This window comes from Gracilinanus agilis, chromosome 5 (assembly GCF_016433145.1).
Source record: "Gracilinanus agilis isolate LMUSP501 chromosome 5, AgileGrace, whole genome shotgun sequence".
Classification (NCBI taxonomy): domain Eukaryota; kingdom Metazoa; phylum Chordata; class Mammalia; order Didelphimorphia; family Didelphidae; genus Gracilinanus; species Gracilinanus agilis.
The window spans coordinates 298579761-298599437 of NC_058134.1; the positions used below are offsets into that span (position 1 = coordinate 298579761).

The 19677-nt window shown below is 41.6% G+C and overlaps 2 protein-coding genes across 2 annotated transcripts in view; one reads left to right on the forward strand and one right to left on the reverse strand.

The window, feature by feature from the left end:
* Positions 1-12238: 12238 nt before the first annotated feature.
* LOC123250261 (olfactory receptor 1361-like) lies at positions 12239-13243 on the reverse strand. The gene has a single exon (XM_044679274.1). The coding sequence runs from the start codon at positions 13238-13240 to the stop codon at positions 12239-12241; it is 1002 nt and encodes a 333-aa protein (XP_044535209.1). The 5' UTR covers positions 13241-13243.
* Positions 13244-17730: 4487 nt separating this feature from the next.
* Positions 17731-19677, forward strand: part of LOC123250262 (zinc finger protein 569-like) — a 15453-nt gene continuing 13506 nt past the window's right edge. The window contains exons 1-2 of the mRNA XM_044679275.1: positions 17731-17784; positions 18636-19322. Of these exons, the coding sequence (XP_044535210.1) occupies positions 17731-17784; positions 18636-19322 (741 nt within the window). The remainder of the gene's footprint in view (positions 17785-18635; positions 19323-19677) is intronic.

The window sequence follows — 19677 nt, forward strand, 5'->3', positions numbered from 1 at the left end:
ACAATAAAAATTACACTTAACAAGGGTCCATGGAAAGGCAAATTTTACATTAATTAGAAACTAAAAAAAAATCTAATTCTTCAAAACTGTTGTGTCAAAAAAAAGATCATAGAAACAATTACAGACTTCATTAAAGAAAATGACAATGAGGAAACAACATATCAAAATCTATGGGATACAGCCAAAGTAGTATTCATGGGAAAATGTATATCTCTGAGTGCCTATAGCAACAAAATTCAGAGGGAGGAGATCAATGAATTGGACTTGCAACTTAAAAAATTAGAAAAGGAACAAATTAAAATTCCCCAGATAAAAATTAAAATGAAAATCCTAAAAATTAAAAGAGAAATTAATAAAATTGAAAGTAAAAGAACTATTGAACTTATGAAATAAGACTAGGAGCTGGTACTTTGAAAAAACAAAATACATAAAGTACTGGTTAATCTAATTTTAAAAAGATAGAAGAGAATCAAATTAACTGTATCAAAGATGAAAAAAGTGATCTTCTAATGAACAGGAAATTAAAGTAATTATTAAGAACTATTTTGCTCAATTATATGCAATAAATATGACAATCTAGTTGAAATGGGTTAATATTTATGAAAATATAAAATGCCTAGGTTAACAAAAGAGGAAATAGAATAATTAAATAATCCCATCTCAGAAAAAGAAATTGAACAAGCCATCAAAGAACTCCCTAAGAAAAAATCTCCAGGGCCAGATGGATTCACAAGTGAATTCTATCAAATATTTAAAGAACAACTAATCCCAATACTTTACAAACTATTTGACAAAATAAGCAAAGAAAGAGTCTTACCAAATTCTTTTTATGACACAAATATGGTACTGATTCCAAAGCCAGAAAGACTGAAAACAGAGAAAGAAAACTACAGACCAATCTCCTTAATGAACCTGAACCATGAAGTTCAGGCCCTGCACTTTTAAAATAAATTTTAAGGTAAAAATGTAATAGTCAAGAAAACATACAAATAGCACCAAATATAGTACAAAGAACCACAAATTCACACATTTAGTACAGTTCCTAAGTTCTCACCATACTCCTAAGCAAAAAAGAAAAAAAGCCAGGCTATTCAAGTCATTATTAATTCTTCAACAGGTTCTTACCATGACTTGAAGATCATTCAAATTCCAGATGCTTTAAGACATTTCTAAGATGCCCTCACTCTCTTAGATGAAGGCAGAAAATACTTCCTGCAATGATGCAGTTACCATGGGTCCTGACCCTTATTCCAGCTAACTATAGGACTAAAGTGAAAGGGCTTCCTTCACTCTGAAGCACAAGGTTTTATACAGGTGTAGTTTACAGAAAATATGGCCTCAGCTTTGGTCAATAGCTCATGAGCTAAAGGGAAGTACTAGTGGTCCAGACTTGGCCTGTTATCTATTTAAGAGGTTCAGTTGGATTCTGACAGAAAAGGACCACTTCAAGAGTGGTTATTGGGCAGCTGGGTGGCTCAGTGGATTGAGAGCCAGGCCTAGAGACGGGAGGTCCTAGGTTCAAATCTGGCCTCAGACACTTCCTAGCTGTGTGACCCTGGGCAAGTCACTTGGCCCCCATTACCTACCCTTACCACTCTTCTGCCTTGGAGCCAGTACACAATATTGACTCCAAGACAGAAGGTAAGGGTTTAAAAAAAAAAAAAAGAGTGATTATCATAGGGTAAATTTTGAAAGCAGAAGTTTTAGCCTGCAGAATAGAGATATTTGGCAAAACAAAGGAAAAACTTGAATATTGTATAATTGGAAACTGAACCCCAAAACTACAATTCCCAGCACCCCACTCTCCTTCTCATGTTACGTGCTGACGTAGGCAGGATATAAATTTTGTGTAGCCCTGCCTCTCACTCTCTCTTCTTGTGATCGCAGGTAGCTGTGGATGTGTGCTTTTTGAGAGTAAACATGGGTTGACTTTTGTTAGATAATTATGTTTTTATACTTCTATTTCTTTTTTATTCCTTTACTTCAAGTGATTATTAATAAACTTTATAAAATTAGTACTTGGAGTTATTGTATACTAATTTAAATCCTACATTTTTGGCAACATGAAGTCTGAACTTTAGGACTCTTACTAAGTGAGTAGATTAGTTAAAAAAAAACAAAAACATTTCTCTCCTGCCTTGGCCTTTTCACACCACCCCCTCCTGGGGACTCAAGCTACTACTGCTACTACTGTTGCTGTTGCCTCCTGCTGCTGCTGGCGTGAGCCTGCTGCTTTGTCTCTTGAACACACAAGCTGGGAGTCATTGAGAGCCACTTTCTAGGCAGCTGGTAAAGTATAAATTCCTCTTTTCCTTACATTGCTACAGCTGATTGCTCACCTGAGAATTGTTTGGAAACAAAAGGGCGAGATCTAAATCCCATTTTCTCCTCTTAAACTAAAAACAGCTGAATAGCCATTGCTCACTTTGATGTGTGTGTGTGTGTGTGTGTGTGTGTGTGTGTGTGTGTGTGTGTTAGCAACCATTAGCCTCTAACCCTTCTGACTCCTTTCATTTGGGGGAAGCAAAACTGATCCCCCAAAGAGCTACCATCTCACAGCCCAGAATCCCAGAATGTTGGAAGAAGTTAATATTTTAGCTCAGTTTTTTTTTTTGTTGTTGTTAGAAGGTATTAATTATTAGGCTAAACTGAGAAAGTTTAGCAATTTCTTGCTCCTAGAAGTTTGCTTTCTCTTTAAGTCCTTTCATAAACCCTGTAATATCATTTTTGCTATGGAAAATGGAGAACAGGATGAGTGACACTCAACAGTTTTAGAATTTAGAACCAACCCAGATGCCATAAGCCTGAAGGCAAGAGCAGTTACTGGCAGGACTATATAAAGGAGAAATTTGAACAAGGAGCTCTCTCAATCCTGGGAAAGGACCTGGGTTGGTTGGGTGCATAAACCAAACCAAATCTACTTAGGTTACCTGCATTCTGTTCCAATAGTTATCACATCCTCAACTTCTGGACAAAGCTGTGCTATACATTAATCACTCTTGCATCAAGGAAAAATACCATCAACACTCAATCAATCTAGTTGGGGCCAAAGGTGCCTGTGCCACAATGCCCATGTGGGTCTCAAGCATGGTAGTCACTTAAATCCTTTTTGCTCTCCCAGACCAGCTCATCTAAGTGGCTCTGAGGAGTTTTTACCTTCACTGTGCCTAAAATAGAAAGCTTTTGTTTTCTCTCACTAACTTAGCCTCCGGTAAAGCCTTTTGGCCGCCTTCTATTCAAAGACTAATTGGGGCATTAGGTTTTTGCTCCTAGCCAGTGCATACTAGGCTAGCACCACCTACATACAGAAGTAGATATGCAACCAATTTAATAAGTAGAATTGCAAGCATGGTCCAGTTTCCTGCCTATCTCAGACAGTTCCCATTCCAGGAGAGCATTACAGAGTTTGCACAGCTCAAAGTATCTTCTCTTACTACTGTTCCTAGGTGCACTTGTCCTTGCGATTAGCTTGAGTAATCCTGAGATGGGGCGGGGGAGGGGGGGAAGATTCATCTCCCTACACCATCTTGCCATTTTGGCCTGCCTAGTCTCTGCAACACACCCAGTATGGGGTTTGTTCACACTATGCCCAGTGCAAGTATGGGGAACCCCAGAGGTATGACCAAAGGAATCTAAATGGATGATGATACTCAAAGGAGAAGGAACTTTAAAGAGTCTGGAAGTGAATTTTTAAGCCTTTTCAGACTCCATTGTTTTACTGATGTTAACTGTCCTAGTTTGTTCCCCTCAAATAGTTAAGAAGTCTCTGTAACACAGCTACTGGAATTGGAGAAAAGGACTCTTGAATCCAGTGCCTGTATCCTGTCACATATATTGTATTTGCTAATTGTTTGTTTTAAATTTAAAATTTGTTTTTTTTTAGTTTACATATTAATCTAACCTAATATATTCTGTTACACTGAATCATTTTAAGTTACTGTGTTTTGGCCATTAGCTATATGTGTTGTTACATTGTCTTTATTTGTACCTCCCCCTATGACTGGACTAGAGAAAATACCATTATAAAGGCTCATAGTCTAGTTGCGCAAACCCTTTTCCATGGCAAAACCATAGGTCCTTATGGATGCTGGGATTGTCACCAGATCCATCAAGGTCACATGTTGCCTAAATGGCCTCTTGTTCCTTTTTGCCTTTGTTAATTGTCACGTAGATGATGGTGGATGTACTCCATCAAACTGGTTACAACCTGTATACAACCTTTGGAGAATTTAATGACCTAAAATTTTAAATTGATTTTAAGGTCTTCATAAGTGATTTTTCAGGATATCTAGGAGCACTACAAACTCTGACTGATCATTTGCCTACCTTTGATTTATTTATAACAAGAGGTAAAAGGTCCATTTAGTAGTTGAAGTGAAGTGCAATAGCACTGTTGTATTCCCACCTCTGCATTTATAAAAATGTAATGGATGAGACATATAAAGACATGCCTTTTATGGCTCTTACAATCTCATCCAGGAGGTGGGAAGGTTTTCCTAAGGGGTGTGGTACCTCTGGATGGCTCTTGAGAAGAAGCATTTCCCATGAAGCCTAGTGGCTTCTAGATGGTTTTTTATATTTGTAACTCTTCAACTTACTCTACTCTTCCACCAGAATGACCTAGATTCTTGGTGACATTTTAGACCCAAAAGGTTTTCATCAGCAGTACAGAAGTTTTTGGTTTTGTTTTGTTTCATTTTGTTTTGTTTTTTCTGGGCTCCTGTGCCACATTTTGGAATGACAGCAGTAAGAGACTTTGTTAAAAATATCTCAGCTAAGTTTGAAAGATTGGCTAGATCTGGAGAACTTGTGACAAATAACCATGAGCTTCAAAGTTTCTTTTTTTAATGTCACACAGCAACTCATTGAATCCTATATGATAGCAGGTTTGTTAGCTATTGTCATTAAAAGGACTCTTGTGATTTGGGGGATTTTGGTACTTCTTTGAATGTGCATTATCTGTTATACTACTGTTTTATAAAGCTGTTACCTGGTAAAAAAAATTATGTACACTTACACTGTGGATCATGGCCAAATTAAAAAGGAAATGGATCTCATTTGGAGATGATAAACCTTTGTATTGCACCTCATCATGGCAAACACAGTGTGTCAGTAATTGTGAACTATATATTTTTGATTTTTAAAAATTTTATTGTTTTTGTTTGTGCAACAGAGTATTTGAGTTTTTTCTCTCATTTTTTGTACTTGAAGCATGTTACCAGTATTAATGGTTTTTTGATTTTGCACTAATATAAGTTTACAATATCCATTAGCCCTAATATTAATGTATACCACAAAGCTTTAAACTATGGAAACCTGCCATTGGTTATTAAATATTATGGAACTCTGATTAATGATTTTGTCTGATTCCAGGAGTAGGGATCACAAAAGAACCATCATACAGTGCCAAGAAGCACAAGGTCAAGGAGACCAACCAATCCCAGTGGGATTGATAAGAATTTGTGCCAAGATAGAGGACTTGTTTTGGGGTTTGAGGAAGCAGCTGTTTGACAACATCAGACACAGGATTTCCCCGTGCTAGGTTTAGACAAAGTACCTTGGTTTGGCTATAATTCTGGCTCCCTTATCCCTGAGAGCAAAGGTAAAATCAGACCAGGGAATGATATTTTCCATTTGCTGCTAAAATCTAGTCCCTTTTCTGCCTTTCATAGTGTGGCAATTTTCTATCGTCCTGGCTGCTGATTGGATACATGCATATTGCTGCTATTGTCCTACAGACTTGTGGGACATAATCACTTTATTGAGTTCTGATTCTAGGACCTGCTATGGGCTTATTCTTGCTTAGAATTTTTATATACTATTTAATTTTGACTTTTTTTTTCTTTTCTTCTATTTGGTTTTTTTTTTTATGTTTTTTACTTCCTTTTTACAATTGATTCACATACCTCGTAACTCAGCCATGTATCCCTGGGTGATCCGTGTGTTTGTCAATACTCTCCTCAGGAGAGATTGTATAATTGGAATATAATTCTACATTTATAAAATTTTTCTTGTTTGAGAGTCATCTTAGGATAAAAAACTTGCTACCTCTCCTAATCAAGAAAGTGAACTGTTTGGAGAAGGCACCATGGAGATGCCTGCAGAAACCTCACACTGCATCAAAAGATCTAGAATGAACTTTGGGATGTAATGAAATTGAACTATGGGGGTGGGCGTGGTGGGAGTTGAATGCATTTATTTTGAATATATACCCTCATGCCAAAGGGGACTACTCCCTAATTAGCTATTTGTCAACATGCCTAGCAATCATTAGTTGTGTTCTCTTTCTTTTGTTTCCCTCTTATCCCTGAATTATTGTAATTTCCCCTTAGAAAGTGCAATATTGTATGTACCTCTAGTTGAAGATCTTTAGAGAGTTGGTTATGTGTACTGATTCCATGGGGAAACTAGTCATGTAAATCAGGGAGATTTCTATATGCTTATTTTCCATGGAAATCACAGGGGGGGGGTTGTGTAATTGGAAACTGAACCTCAGAACTGCAATTCCCAGCACCCCACTCTCTTCATGTTATGTGCTGATGTAAGCAGGATATGAATTTTGTGTAGCCCCCCGCCTCTCACTCTCTCTTCTTGTGATAGCTGGTAGTTGCGGACGAGGGCTTTTTGAGAGCCAGGAGAACTTAATCATGTGGGTTTACTTTTGTTAGATAATTGTGTTTTTATACTTCTATTTCCTTTTTATTCCTCTACTTCAAGTGATTATTAATAAACTTTATAAAATTAGTACTTGGAGTTATTGTATACTAATTTGAATTTAAAAGATGTAATGGTGAGTTTCTTCAAAGAAACAAAAAAAGAAGTGACTGGGAATAGGAATACACAGAAAGGAAAGACAATCTTGAAGATAAGAAGAAAGAAAGCAATAATGTTAATGATCTCCAAAAATGGAAAAGCTATTGATCTCAAAGACAGGATACATAGAGACAATTCAAGGATGACAAATCAATGATTCTAGAAGACTATAATGTTAGAAACAGTAAAACTTCCCAGTACTTTGGAACATAGTAAACATAATGTCAGTTGAAAGAATCCACAAATCACCTCTCAGAAAAAAGTACTATGGCATAATTTCCAAGATACATAGTGGCTAAATTTAACAATTCTTGACTTCATCATACATGGCCTGGTTCTTTTTTTTTTTTTTTTTTTGGATTGCATGTCAATACAATTTTTAATATTAAATTTCTAATGTGTTCCATGTTCTTTCCCTTCCTCTCACCTCTCCTTCATCACCAAGAAGGCAAGTGATATGATATGATAAGTTTGAACATACGTTACAATATAATATATATTTCCACATTCATTATGTTGTGAAATAAGACACATACTGCTTATACTAAAGAAAATTCATGGAGGAAATAAAGTGAATAAAGTGTCGAGGGATAGCCCTTTTCTTCATGAGTTGGAGGTGTGGGCTCTTTACCATTAAATCCCAGTCCTTGGAGTTGTCCTAGATCCTTGCATTGCTGATAATACTCAATTCATTCACAGTTGATCATCATACACTGTTGTTACTGACATTCAACATTCTCCTGATTCTGCTAGCTTCACTTTGCATCATTTCATGTCTTTCCAGGTTTTTTTGTGTGATCATTTTGTTTGTCACTTCTTATGGCATTCATTACATACATTCTTTTTTTTTTTTTTTAAACCCTTACCTTCCGTCTTGGAGTCAATACTGTGTATTGGCTCCAAGGCAGAAGAGTGGTAAGGGTAGGCAATGGGGGTCAAGTGACTTGCCCAGGGTCACACAGATGGGAAGTGGCTGAGGCCAGATTTGAACCTAGGACCTCCCGTCTCTAGGCCTGGCTCTCAATCCACTGAGCTACCCAGCTGCCCCCCCCCATTACATACGTTCTTATGTATTCATTACAATCATATTCCACAACTTGTTCAGCTATTCCCCAGTTGACAGGCATTTCTTCAGAGAAAATGCTACTTCTAAGAGGGAACAGAGGAGAAGGATAAAGATACACAGGGTAAAAAGAGATAACTTTCAGAGTTTTAATTCCATTAACAACACAAAAAGTAAAGGAATAAAGGACAATGAAGTGGATGTGGGAAAGAAATTTTTTGTTGTTTTTTTTTTAGAAAAGTACAGAAAATGACCAAAAGAAATTGAAAGGAAAAAATAAGGGAGATTTTTTCTAACTACCTAACTGGAAGGATAAGAGGAGCAGAATAAGATAACTAGTCCTCTGTCTAATGGCCAGCCTCAGGAGGGAAGAGAGGTAATCTCCAACCTCCAGGAAGAGAAGAGAGCTACACTTTCCATTTTGCTGCTTTTTTTTCTCTGTCTAATCTTTAGCCTCCAGGAAGAAGGAAGGGAAAGGTAAGAAAGGAGAGAGGTGGTCATCTTCCATCTTAATGCTCCTGACTTCTGCTTGATATCTAGCCCTCAGAGGGAGAAGAAGAGGTGATCACTAGCTTCCAGGTAAGAGTAGGGAAAGGAAAGGTAGGCATCTCCCATCCATCCCTGCCTCTTGCTTGATCTCTACCTTCCTATGGGTGTAGTAAGTGGAGAGGTGGGCTCTTTACCATCAAATCCCAGTTATCTCTTGTCTGGTGAACTTCCTATGGGAAAAGGGAAAATACCATTCCATCATACAAGTCTCCTTCTGTCCGGGTGTTGAAAGAAGGCTCTATTCCATCAAATTCCATGCTGGTCTCCTGCTTTGGAGAAAGAGATCTCTCCTTCACCACTCTGCTCCAAGTTCCTTCTCTCTTACTACAACTACACAAGGTTCTGAAATAATTCAATCCTTAGGTCAATATTTGAAAATCTCTCTAGAATTTGCATTCAGTAATTAACAAACTTTCACCTGGTAATATCTTCCACATTGTAATGATTCTGAATTTAGATCATGATCTAAAACCCATTACTCTTCCCCTACTAATTCCTTATTCTCATTCCCCTCAACAACAACAAAATGCTACTCTCCCCTTTTACTGTGTTCCATGAGATGCCAACTCTATAAATAACAAACTTGCTTTCATCTTAAATCTTGTCTTTTCTCAAGAGAAGATCTGATATGAGGAAAATATTGAGGAAAATCAAGAGGCAGAGGTGAAAGAGCAGAGAATTACAGGCATGGAGGATAGTCAGTGCAAAGGCACAGAGACAAGAGATATAAGGTTGTGTGTGAGTACAAGAAGTAGACAATTATAGCCTCCAGTTGTAGCCTAAACCACAGAGCCCAGGGAGGGAAGTAAAGTAGGAAAGGTAGAAGTCCAAGTTATGAAGAGCTTTAAAGGCTTTTGATCCTAGAAGCAATAGGAGTCCCTGGAATTTAGTTAGTAGGTATGGGAATACACGTTCAGAGCTATGGTTTAGGAAAATTACTTTGGAAACCAAAAGGAAGATGGATTGTAGCATAAAGAAAATGGAGGCAAAAAATGGAAATTAGACTTTGGGTTCTCCCTCACTGAGGTTAGTCTAGAGGAATTCTTGGAAGGGAGAGTAGTGTTGGGGATTCTTCTCTAGGCATAAGTTGGACAAAGAAATCCCTCAGCCATTCTGTGATTTTGGATAGTGACTAAACACATCTCTCTCAAAGTTCTTACATTTAAAGAATTTTCAACCTAAGGATAAACAGTAAATATATAGGACAAGGTATAAATTCTTCAGCATAAGTGTGGTCTCCTTGTATTTGTTTTGTTTTAATTGAGCAGATGTAAACTCTTGGGATAGATCATAAAACCAAAGACTAGCCATATAACTTCCTTGCCCTGGCCACATGGCCTATTTCTCTTGTTCTTGTGCCTTTTCCCACACAAATATCTCCCTTTTGTCTAGGTAGGGGGAAAGACATTGAGTTCACAAGTTTTCTAGTTTCTAGGTAAGGTTCTAGGTAAGACCTAGAATATTAAATGTAAATTATATCTTAATGTGAACCAAATCCCTAGACTTCTTGTCCCAGCCCCACAGAGGATATTTTATATAATCCTTTTCTTTTGTCTCTCTCAATGTGACTACTATCCTCCCAATGGATTAGAACAGTTGGAAGAATCTCAAACCAAAAAACAGAACCAGATTCCCCAGGAAGATAAGTCTGAGTTAAGAGAGAAAGGAACTTCATTTGACATTCTTGGACTAGGGCATCCCAATAAGAGCTATTTTTTTTGTTTGGGGGCCCCTTAATTCTTGCAACCCAGAAAATCTTTAAGTAGGGAATTCTCATAGAAACCTCCAATCGTCTCCCTAAGTGTTGCAGGAGAATGAGTTTGTGGTAGGAGAGCAAATGCTAGTTCTTGCCCAAAGAATTGTAGCTCCAACCCTTTCATCTGAATGCATGAAAGTATTTATTCAGGGATGTTACAGATAGTATGGCTGGAGTGGGAGGTAGAGTGGGGATTCTCTCCTCCCATTGGACATCTTATCAAAGGGAAGAAAGTCATAGTATCCTTCAAGTTAGCTCCCTGCTCCATTCAGACTTGGAATGTCAGGCAAATCCTTACCAACTAGGAGGAAGGGCAAAGGGAAAACACAAAGTTTGAGTGTTGGCAATATCTGCTAACTACAAAAAGTCTAAAGATCTAAAAACACCATTTTTTTAATTTTTAGTTTTTAAAATACTTTCCTTGTTTACATATTTCATTTTCTTTCCCTCTCCTCCCCCTTCCAAGATCCAATAAGCATTTCCATTGGTTTATACAAATATTATCACTTATATATTATTCATTTTTACAACAGAGCAATCTAAAAGCATCATTTTAAAATGGATTTCAAAACACTATTTTAAAAAGGTTTTCAAAACACTATTTCTCATTCTTTCCTACTACACAACCACGTCATAAGGAATTTAAGGCCATTTCAAGTTCTGAAGAACAGGAGATATGCAAGCTCCAATCCCAAAGGGTCTACTTTTTCAATAGGAATGATTGCTTTATGGTCTTGACTAGACAAAGAATCCATAATAGACAAGCTGGGAGATAAAGGAAGGGAGCAACAAAGGCTGTACCTGTCCTCAAAGACATTCTAATGAGAGAAATTGATATGTGAAAGAGAATTAAAAAGCAGAGAGGGTAGGGAATGGGAGATGAAAGTAATATGACTTTGAAGCCTAGAATAGAAATCAGGAACAAGGCCTCCAAAGAGGAAGATTCCAGGAGGGACTCACCAGTAGGGGCAGGTCTTGCTTGGATGGATATTCCCGAGTGATTGACCAAGGGGTTTGGAAGCTATTCCAAGGCACAAAGGTCTTAGACACTGAGAGAAATTCAGGGATGAGACAGAAGTAGAAGAGGAGTAGTATCAGAGGGCAGAGGAAATCAGAAACAAGGCCAAAGGGAGAAAAAACTAAGATCTGAAGGGGAGGGAGCTTAGTGGGACTTTCATCACCCTCTCTTACTGCAGCCTGATATTGCATTGTTTTTACTTCCATATTACACTGCTGGCTCATGCTGAGCCTGCAGGTCATTGACCTCAGAACAACTAATGTGATATGTAACTATACCTATATCTGGCCCTTCTAAAATTATTGTTTTTGTACCCAAATGTAAAACTTTATATTTATTCCTACTGAATTTCTTGATATCAAATTCAGTCCATCACTCTAACCTGCTAAGGTTTTTCTGGAAACTCACTTCATCCTATACTATCCCAACCTGTTTTGTATCACCTGCAAATTTCATGTCCATAATATCAATGTCATTGATATAACTATTAAAGGGTACAAGACCACTCAGATCTCTGTGGCACTCCCCTGGAAACTTCCTGCACATTAACACTCAACCATTTACAACTGCTCTTGGGAGTCCAGCTATCCAACTTATTGAATAGTATTATCTCCTACTCCATATCTCACCATCTTCTGCACCAGAAGAGTACAAAATATTTATCAAAAGCTTTGCTAAAATCTCGGTAAATGTCATCCACAGCATTCCCCTCCTCTAGGAGTTTAATAATCCTATCATAAAAGGTTAGTTTGGCATCATCTGAAATATATAGTCCCTTCATTTTTTCAGGGATATGTGAGGCAGGATCCTCAGTTGATAAGGTGGAAGGCTTGAGGAGAGATGAGAACATTTGGTACATTCATTGGGAATAAACCTATCAGAGAGGAGAAGGAGGGCTGCCTTTCTGAAAGGGAGGCTCAGTGAGATTAGATAACATAGATCATCTTGCAGGGGGAGGATCAAACCAAGTTACCTCTACAGCATCTTCTAGACCTGACACTGCTAGATTCAATAACCTGGAGAGGCCACTTCAGAGAAGTCATCCCCTGCTGATAGGCAAGCTCCAAGATTTGCAGTCTCCCAGATCACAGCATTTCTTGCCCAAGGAAAGTAGCCTCCCCTGGAACTTCACTTTCCCCAGGGCCCTCTTTATGTCCTTGTTCCTGAGGCTGTATATGAAGGGGTTCAGCATGGGTGTCACCACAGTGAACATCACAGTGGCTATTTTGTCTCCACCAGCAAAGTGAGTCCATGATGGAAGGAAGTAAACACCTATGATGGTTCCATAAAACATAGTGACTACAGTCAGATGGGAGCCACAGGTGGAAAAAGCCTTCCATCTGCCATTGGCTGCTGGGACTTTGAAGATTGCCATGATGATGCGAACATAGGATGCCAGGATGAGTACAAATGGGAGAAGTATGGCAGACCCTCCCAAGACTAAAATCAAGAGCTGGTTGAGGTGAGTGTCAGAGCAGGCCAGCTGTAGCAGCAAGGGCATGTCACAGAAAAAGTGGGGAACAATGTTACCCCTACAGAACTGCAGCTGGTCCAGCAACAGAATGTGAACTAACGCAATTAAGTTGGTTAAGCCCCAAGATACAGTGGCCATCAGAACACAAAGACCTGGGCTCATAGCTGTGGCATAGTGGAGAGGCCGGCAGATGGCCACATAACGGTCATAGGCCATGGTAGCCAAGAGGAAGTTATCCACAGTGACAAAGACGATAGAGAAATAGAGCTGGGTCAAGCACTCAACATAGGAGATGGTCTGCTTCTCAGTCCAGATATTTTCCAGCATCTTGGGGACTGTGGTAGAGATGGAGGCTATGTCAGTCAAAGAGAGGTTGGTAAGGAAGAAGTACATGGGAGTGTGGAGGCGAGCATCACAGGTGATGGCCAGGACAATCAGCATATTGCCAGTCACTGTGACCAGGTACACTGACAGAAATAGGCCAAAGATCAGGGGCTGGTGAATGGGCTGCTCAGAGAGCCCCAGGAGAAGGAATTCAGAAGCACTGGTCCAGTTTACTCTGTCCATGTTCCTGAGGGGAAGGGTAACAGAAATGGAGGGATAAGAGCAACCCTGAGTTGGGGGATACGGGTGGCAGTACCCCTCCCTCCTAATGAGTAGCCTCTTTAAATTAGTGGATCAGGATGGGGAAGACTGGAGCTCCTGGAGAAGGAACTGATGGAGCATCTCTATTCTATCCTTTGTCAGGAGTTACAGTCAAAGCATAGGGATCCCATTCGTTACATGTTTTAGAAGACACTCCTTGGCAGATCACATACTTATTCACATTTGTCTGTTCTTGAACATTCTCTCTCTCTCTCTCTCTCTCTCTCTCTCTCTCTCTCTCTCTCTCTCTCTCTCCTCTCCTCTCTTCTCTTCTCTCTCTCTCTCTCTTGTCTCCCTCTCTCCTTGCCTCACCTCTCAGTGTGTATCACCCTCTGTCTCTGTCTCTATCTCTCTCTCATCCCACTCCTCTCCTGAAATACTCTTCCCACAGTTGTTGGTACCCTGATCCAATGACCTTATCTCCGTCCTCATGGTCCTCCTCCTTGATCTAGTTTGATAATTGACCATTCCTTCCTCAGCCTGTCTTTAGTTTCTCTCCATCACGGCTTTCTTGAAGAATCGGAGTGTCTTTGTGATGTTTTGGAGGTTGAGAAATTGTCTTTATTTAATTTTGATAGAATGTGTGTATAGTACAATGAGATCAACCAGCAAGGTTACTGACTTTCTTATTAATTCATTTTTTATTTCAATGTGAATGACTCTTAAGTCACTAGCTCCATCTCTGGCCTCCTTGCTCAGTTGTACAACTATGTTTCTAAAAGTTTTCTGGAGACATTTGCCTCAATATGAATTATTTCAAGTGCAGGTCCAATGAGAAGGGTTTGCCTGGTCATCAGCCCCCAAAGTATATTTGCCTTCTGCAGGAAGTTTAAGCATAGGCTATTACTATTCTTCATCTCTTCCTAAAGGAATTTGTGGTCTATGGGAGCGCCTGATGCATTTTCACATCTGTTTCTGGGGAAGAATCCTTTGAAGCTTCTGCATTTGCTATGGGTGAGACAAAATAACTCCAATACATTCAATGCAAATTCATGCTCTTCCTTGCTCACTAAACTCTTCCTGACAGATTCCATTTCTTTCTCTGTCACCAAGCTGACCTTGCAGCCTCCAGCACTGTTGTGCTATTCCTCCCTCTTGGACTCTCATCCACATCACTTGTCACATCTCCATTTGCCTCTTCTTCACTCTCATCCTCCCCATTCTATTCCCTCCAGCTCAGGCTCATGATGACCTCCCACCTGGACAATTTTGAAAGCACCTGAATATGGAGCTCTCTCTATACCTCTTCTGGTTCATAAGTGCTGATCTCACCCTAACTCCACTCACCCACATTCAGTGGGTCCCAAATGTCCCCTAGGTGGAGTTCTAGGGTCTTAGCTAGTCACTCAGGGGCCTCCACCATCAAATTTCACTTAGTATCTCTAGTCTCCCTCTCTCCCTCCATCCTGGTCAAATTCCCTGGCCCTGGGCTACAGGCCAGGCTCGCAGCTTATTCCAAAATGGCTAAGATTTTGCTTAGATCATTCCCTTCTAGCTCCTCAAGGACTCATTTTGTTGGAATGAGTGGAGTGTCTTGGGAAAATGATTCAATTTGGGAAATTTCTGAAGGCCTAGGCTATGTCTAATTTCTGCTGTGGATTGACTGGGTGAGCCTTTCAGCTCAGCAGCCTTATCTATAAATGGAGTCAAGGATGCTTTAAGCCACTCCATCTGCCTAAGATTCAGCTAGACCAGGAGTCGACAACCTTTTTGGCTGTGAGAGCCATAAACGCCACATTTTTTAAAATGTAATTTCATGAGAGCCGTACAGTGCTCACAGTGCGCGCTCCTGTAACAGCACCTGAAAAAAAAATTGACTTTATGGCTCCTGCAGAAAGAGCCACATCTGGCCCTCAAAAGAGCCAGATATGGCTCGAGAGCCATACGTTGCCGACCCCTGAGCTAGAGAGACTTTAATTCAAATCGTGATACTCCTTAGCAAAACAACCCTGGGTCATTCCCTTTTTCTCTCTCTCAAGTTCCCTCACCTAAAAGATGACATGGAGAACACTAGCACTGCTTCTCTTTGAGGGCTGCTGAGGGACATATGAGCCCAGGTCACCCTCACCTGACACCTGAGCCTCCAATCTCTGCCTTCCAATTCATATTCTGCTCAGCTGCCAAAGTCATCCCTACAACTTTGGTCTATTCATGAAGCTTCCAAGGCTCCCCAGTGCCACCAAGACATCCTTCTCTGCTTAGCATTCAGTCTTTAATCCCTGAACTTCAGTCTGTCTTGGCAGGGTGAGGGCATGCTCCCCTCCATTTGATATATCCTCTGGCCAGACTGACTGATTTCACATCATAGAGTAAGGGCTTAAAAACCCCTGGAAGTCATAGAATCAGTCTAACCCTGCCTGATTTTTTGATGATGAAGAAACTGAGCCTGGGCAAGTGGAGTCTTTGACTCAGGTCATAAAGATACCAAGTAGTTAGCAACATCAGAATTTTATCTTCCAATTATGAACCCAGCAAGCTTGCCCCTGAACCACACATGACACTCCTCATCTCGTATAAATGTCTTTGCAAAGTGATGGGCAAACTTTTAAAAACTTTTTAAAGAGGGGGCCAAAGGAAAGGAAAAAAACTTTAGGCAGGCCAATACAATTATATCTAGCCACAAGGGAAGGGGTAGCTACTACGAGGAGGTTCCTTTGATTTGGGGCAGAGGTAGCACTGGCCAGATAGAACATTTGCATCTGGCCCTTGGTTCGTAGTTTGCCCATCACTGCCTTTGCACATATCATATTCCAAATCTGGAATATTCTTCTTCCTTACAACTTCCTGGAATCCCTAGCTCTCTTCAAGGCCCAACTCAAGCACCATCTCATTCTAAATGTCATTCCTGACCCTCCCCTGCCCCTCCACCTCAGTTACTAATGTCCCTTTCCTCTGCCATTATTTCCAAGTCCCTTGTCTATAATCTCGTTTGTGTAGAAGTAATTGTATATTGCCTTTCCCCTTGGACTATCAGTTCTTTGCAGGCAAGCATAGCTGTTGGGTTTCTTTTGGAGGGGGAAGTTGTATTTTTTTTATATCCCTAATTATTAGCACAGTGCCTATCTTTATGAAATAAACATTGAATAAAGGTTTATTGTCTTAACTTGAAAAGCCTACCCAGTCTGGGGTCCTTCACTTACCCAGCTGGTCTTTTGATTATTTCAGAAGTTATCTCCAAGACTTTTTATTCTGTTTCTCCTCTTCTCTGCTCTTGATGATGGTAAATTCACAGCCCAGATCTGCCTGGGACCCAGGAGCCTTTCTTGGCTGATGCAGAGAAGACACAGTTATGGGATTGTGATGGCCCCGTGTGATATTCAGAAGAATGGGGAGTGGTTATATAAGCCCCTCAGTCCCTAGGATAAAGAAATCTGCATGTGGCAACCCTAAGGGAATCACTGCCAGGGTTTGAGGCCTTTGGGGTTCAATTGCTAGAGTTTCTCATTAGAGACAGAAGGATTTTAATTATCTTACCTTCAACTCTGGTGATGTGAACCCTACATCCCCTATGGAGTAGTGGGGATGGGAAGTAGGGAGAAGTTCTCAGCAAGCTCTCTGTCCCCATTTCCAACATTTTGGGGGTCTCCAATGGATTCTGCTGTAGCTACTACAAAGTGTTCACCAAGATTTCTATCCTTTCCCCTTTTATCAGTAAAATTGAGCACAAACTTTGGAATCAGATGCCTAGGCCTTTCCTCTAACTCCTCAGGATCTCTTGACTAATTGCTTGGCCATACCGAAATCAGATTTTCCATCTGTAAAAGCAGATCTCTGCCCCTTATAAGGAAACTGCCTTGTGAGCTACTGCTATGAGAGCTACTTTTTGAGTCTGGTAAGGTGACTTGCCACAGCTGGAGAGCATTCAAAAGGTACTGACTCCTCAAAATGACACCTTTGTTTTGTTCTGGCTCTTTCCTACTGAGATGCTTCTGGGATGAGAAACAATGAAAGGGCTCTGGCCTTCTCTGCCTAAAACCAACACATGGCCCTTGAATATGGGAATCTCTTCTTTCCTTCTTTACGTGTTTTCTGTCCTGATCTGAGTGAAGGAATATCAGATACAACTGTTGTTCTCCTTTCTTTTTCAAAGAGGACCAATGGCAACATGGGGATATTCTGACTTGAGTGAATTGGATCTAAATGAGGCAGAGCTGAACAAAGTCAGCCTCAACTCTTCTCACAGAATCATTGACCTCCAGTGGCAAGACAAAAGCTAGAATGACCGGTGATGGCCTGGGAGTATCTTCCATGTCTGACCAAGCTCTAAGTATTCCACAGAATCTGCTTCAACCACCTCCGTAGCTGTTGGAACAAACTGTTCTTGTGCTGGGGAAAATATTCACATGCTTGAGGTAAACTTCTAACTCACCAAGGGGTTTGAGGCCTGTTGATTATTCTTAACCTGGCTGTTGATGGTTTTACCTGGGTGTGGCTGCTCTGTATGCTATGGCTTCCTGGTGCCACAGGTGAGAGTTGAGTGAAAGATGGATACCAAATGTAGATGAGCAGCCCTGTAAAGGGCTTAGTGACCCTTCACACCAGACCTCTCAGAGGTGACCTGTGAGCTTTGAAAGGTCAGAATGGCAAGTCACAAGAGGTCCAAAAGCAGGAGGCCATGCCAGGTTTTGTGACCATCCAGTCTGGCAGAATGACCTGAGGGTCCAGCCTAGAAGTACCTAAATGGCCAGGTGTGTGAAGGCTTCCCTGTTGAAATGGAGAGATGAAACCAATTTGTTCCAATAGCCAAGATGATGGCTGAAGCAGGCCCTGTAGAGCACTTAGAGCGAGGTTAGACATGGAAGATACCAAGTACTGCATCCCAGGCCATTGCCAGTCATGTTGATTCATGTCCTGCCAGTGGATTTCAGTGATTGAAGGAGAGTGAGGCTGATGATTTTGTACAACTCTGCTTCACTTAAATCCAATTAATAAGCAGTCAAGACATCACCCTCCTCAAATGGTAAGAACAGACCGCTGGCCTCACTTCCACACCCACTCAAGGCCCCTTCTTTCCACCCAAGATCTCTTGGCGGGGCCCTCAAAGTGGGCATATGAGGAGGGTCCTGTCCTGTGCTCAGGAAGGGAAATAGAAAGGCATGAGGTAAAGCTGCCAAGCAATCAAGGAACATCAATTAAGCTCCTCCCATATTCCAGGCCCCATGCTAAGCGCTGGGAATACAAAAAGAAGCAAAAGACAGTTACTGACCCCTGCTTGGGGTGGCTGCCCCCTAACTCCCCAAGGAGTCTTAGCCTGCCGGCCCAGATAGCCTACCAGGGTCTGGCTTCTGGGTAACGCTACAGTTTCTTGGAGTGACAGCCCAGAGCTAAGTGGACCCCAAAGGAGGATGAGCAGGGATTGAGCAGGGAGCCCACACCAGAAGTGCTGGGTCCTCCCTGGGCAGCTGGGTGGCGCCAGAGCGCACAGAACGCTGGCCCTTCCACCAGATGCTGGTCATCCCTGGGCAGCAGGGAACGCCAGAGCGCAAGGACTGCTGCCTCCGAGATTCCGACAGTTCCAGAACACCCAAACCTCCCGGATTCAGACAAGTGCAGGGCCAATAAAGGGGACCCGCCTCCAAGGGTAAAGGGGATTCAGAAGCCAAGGGTCTTGGACACAGTGCTTCTGCCTGGGCGTAACAGTCCCGGGAAGAGGCGGAACTGGGAGTGGAGCCTGGAGGGGAGGGATTGGCGCCGCAGTTCACGGGACAAAACGACACGCACGCCATTTCCCAGAATTCCCCTAACTGGGCCAGCGGCGACCCCGCATCTCCACACCGCCCGCGGCATTGTAGAAAAGGTAATTGGCTTGATCTGCGCAGGCGCCTGTGGAGGAGGGGAACGAGACGTCCGGAGGAGTGCGCGAGAGCGCGGCCCGGAATGCGCTTGCGTGTGCATTACAGAACCCACGTCGTTGCTTGCGTTTGCCAATTTGTGTGTAAGTATGTGTCAGTGTGTTCCTTCTCGGTGTCTCTTTAGCTCCACGCTGGTGTCTGTCGCCTTCTCAGTAAGGGTCTCTACCCCTGCTGGCTGTCCCTGCGTGTCTCCTCGTCTCTCTGATCTCTGTTTCTTTCTCCCCGCCTCTGTGTCCTCGTCTCTTCTCTGAGTCTGTATCTCTCCTCATCTCTCTTCTAAACTGTGTGCCTCTCCCTCTCTGTGTCTTCGTCTCTCATCTAGCTGAGCATCCCTATCTCTCTGTCTCCCTTCTCCATCTCTGTGTCTGTGTGCCTCTTCCGGTTTTTCCCCTCATCTCTCATTTCTCTAAGTGTCTCTGTATCCGCTACTTCTCTTCCCCGACCCCACCCCGCTCTGGCTGCTGCGCTTGGGCCTCCGCTGCGGCGCCTCGACTCCCCCCCCCCCCC

What these genes read in the sequence shown, in the direction of transcription:
- LOC123250261 (XM_044679274.1), bottom strand. Translation starts at nt 13,240, where the DNA reads ATGGACAGAGTAAACTGGACCAGTGCTTCTGAATTCCTTCTCCTGGGG.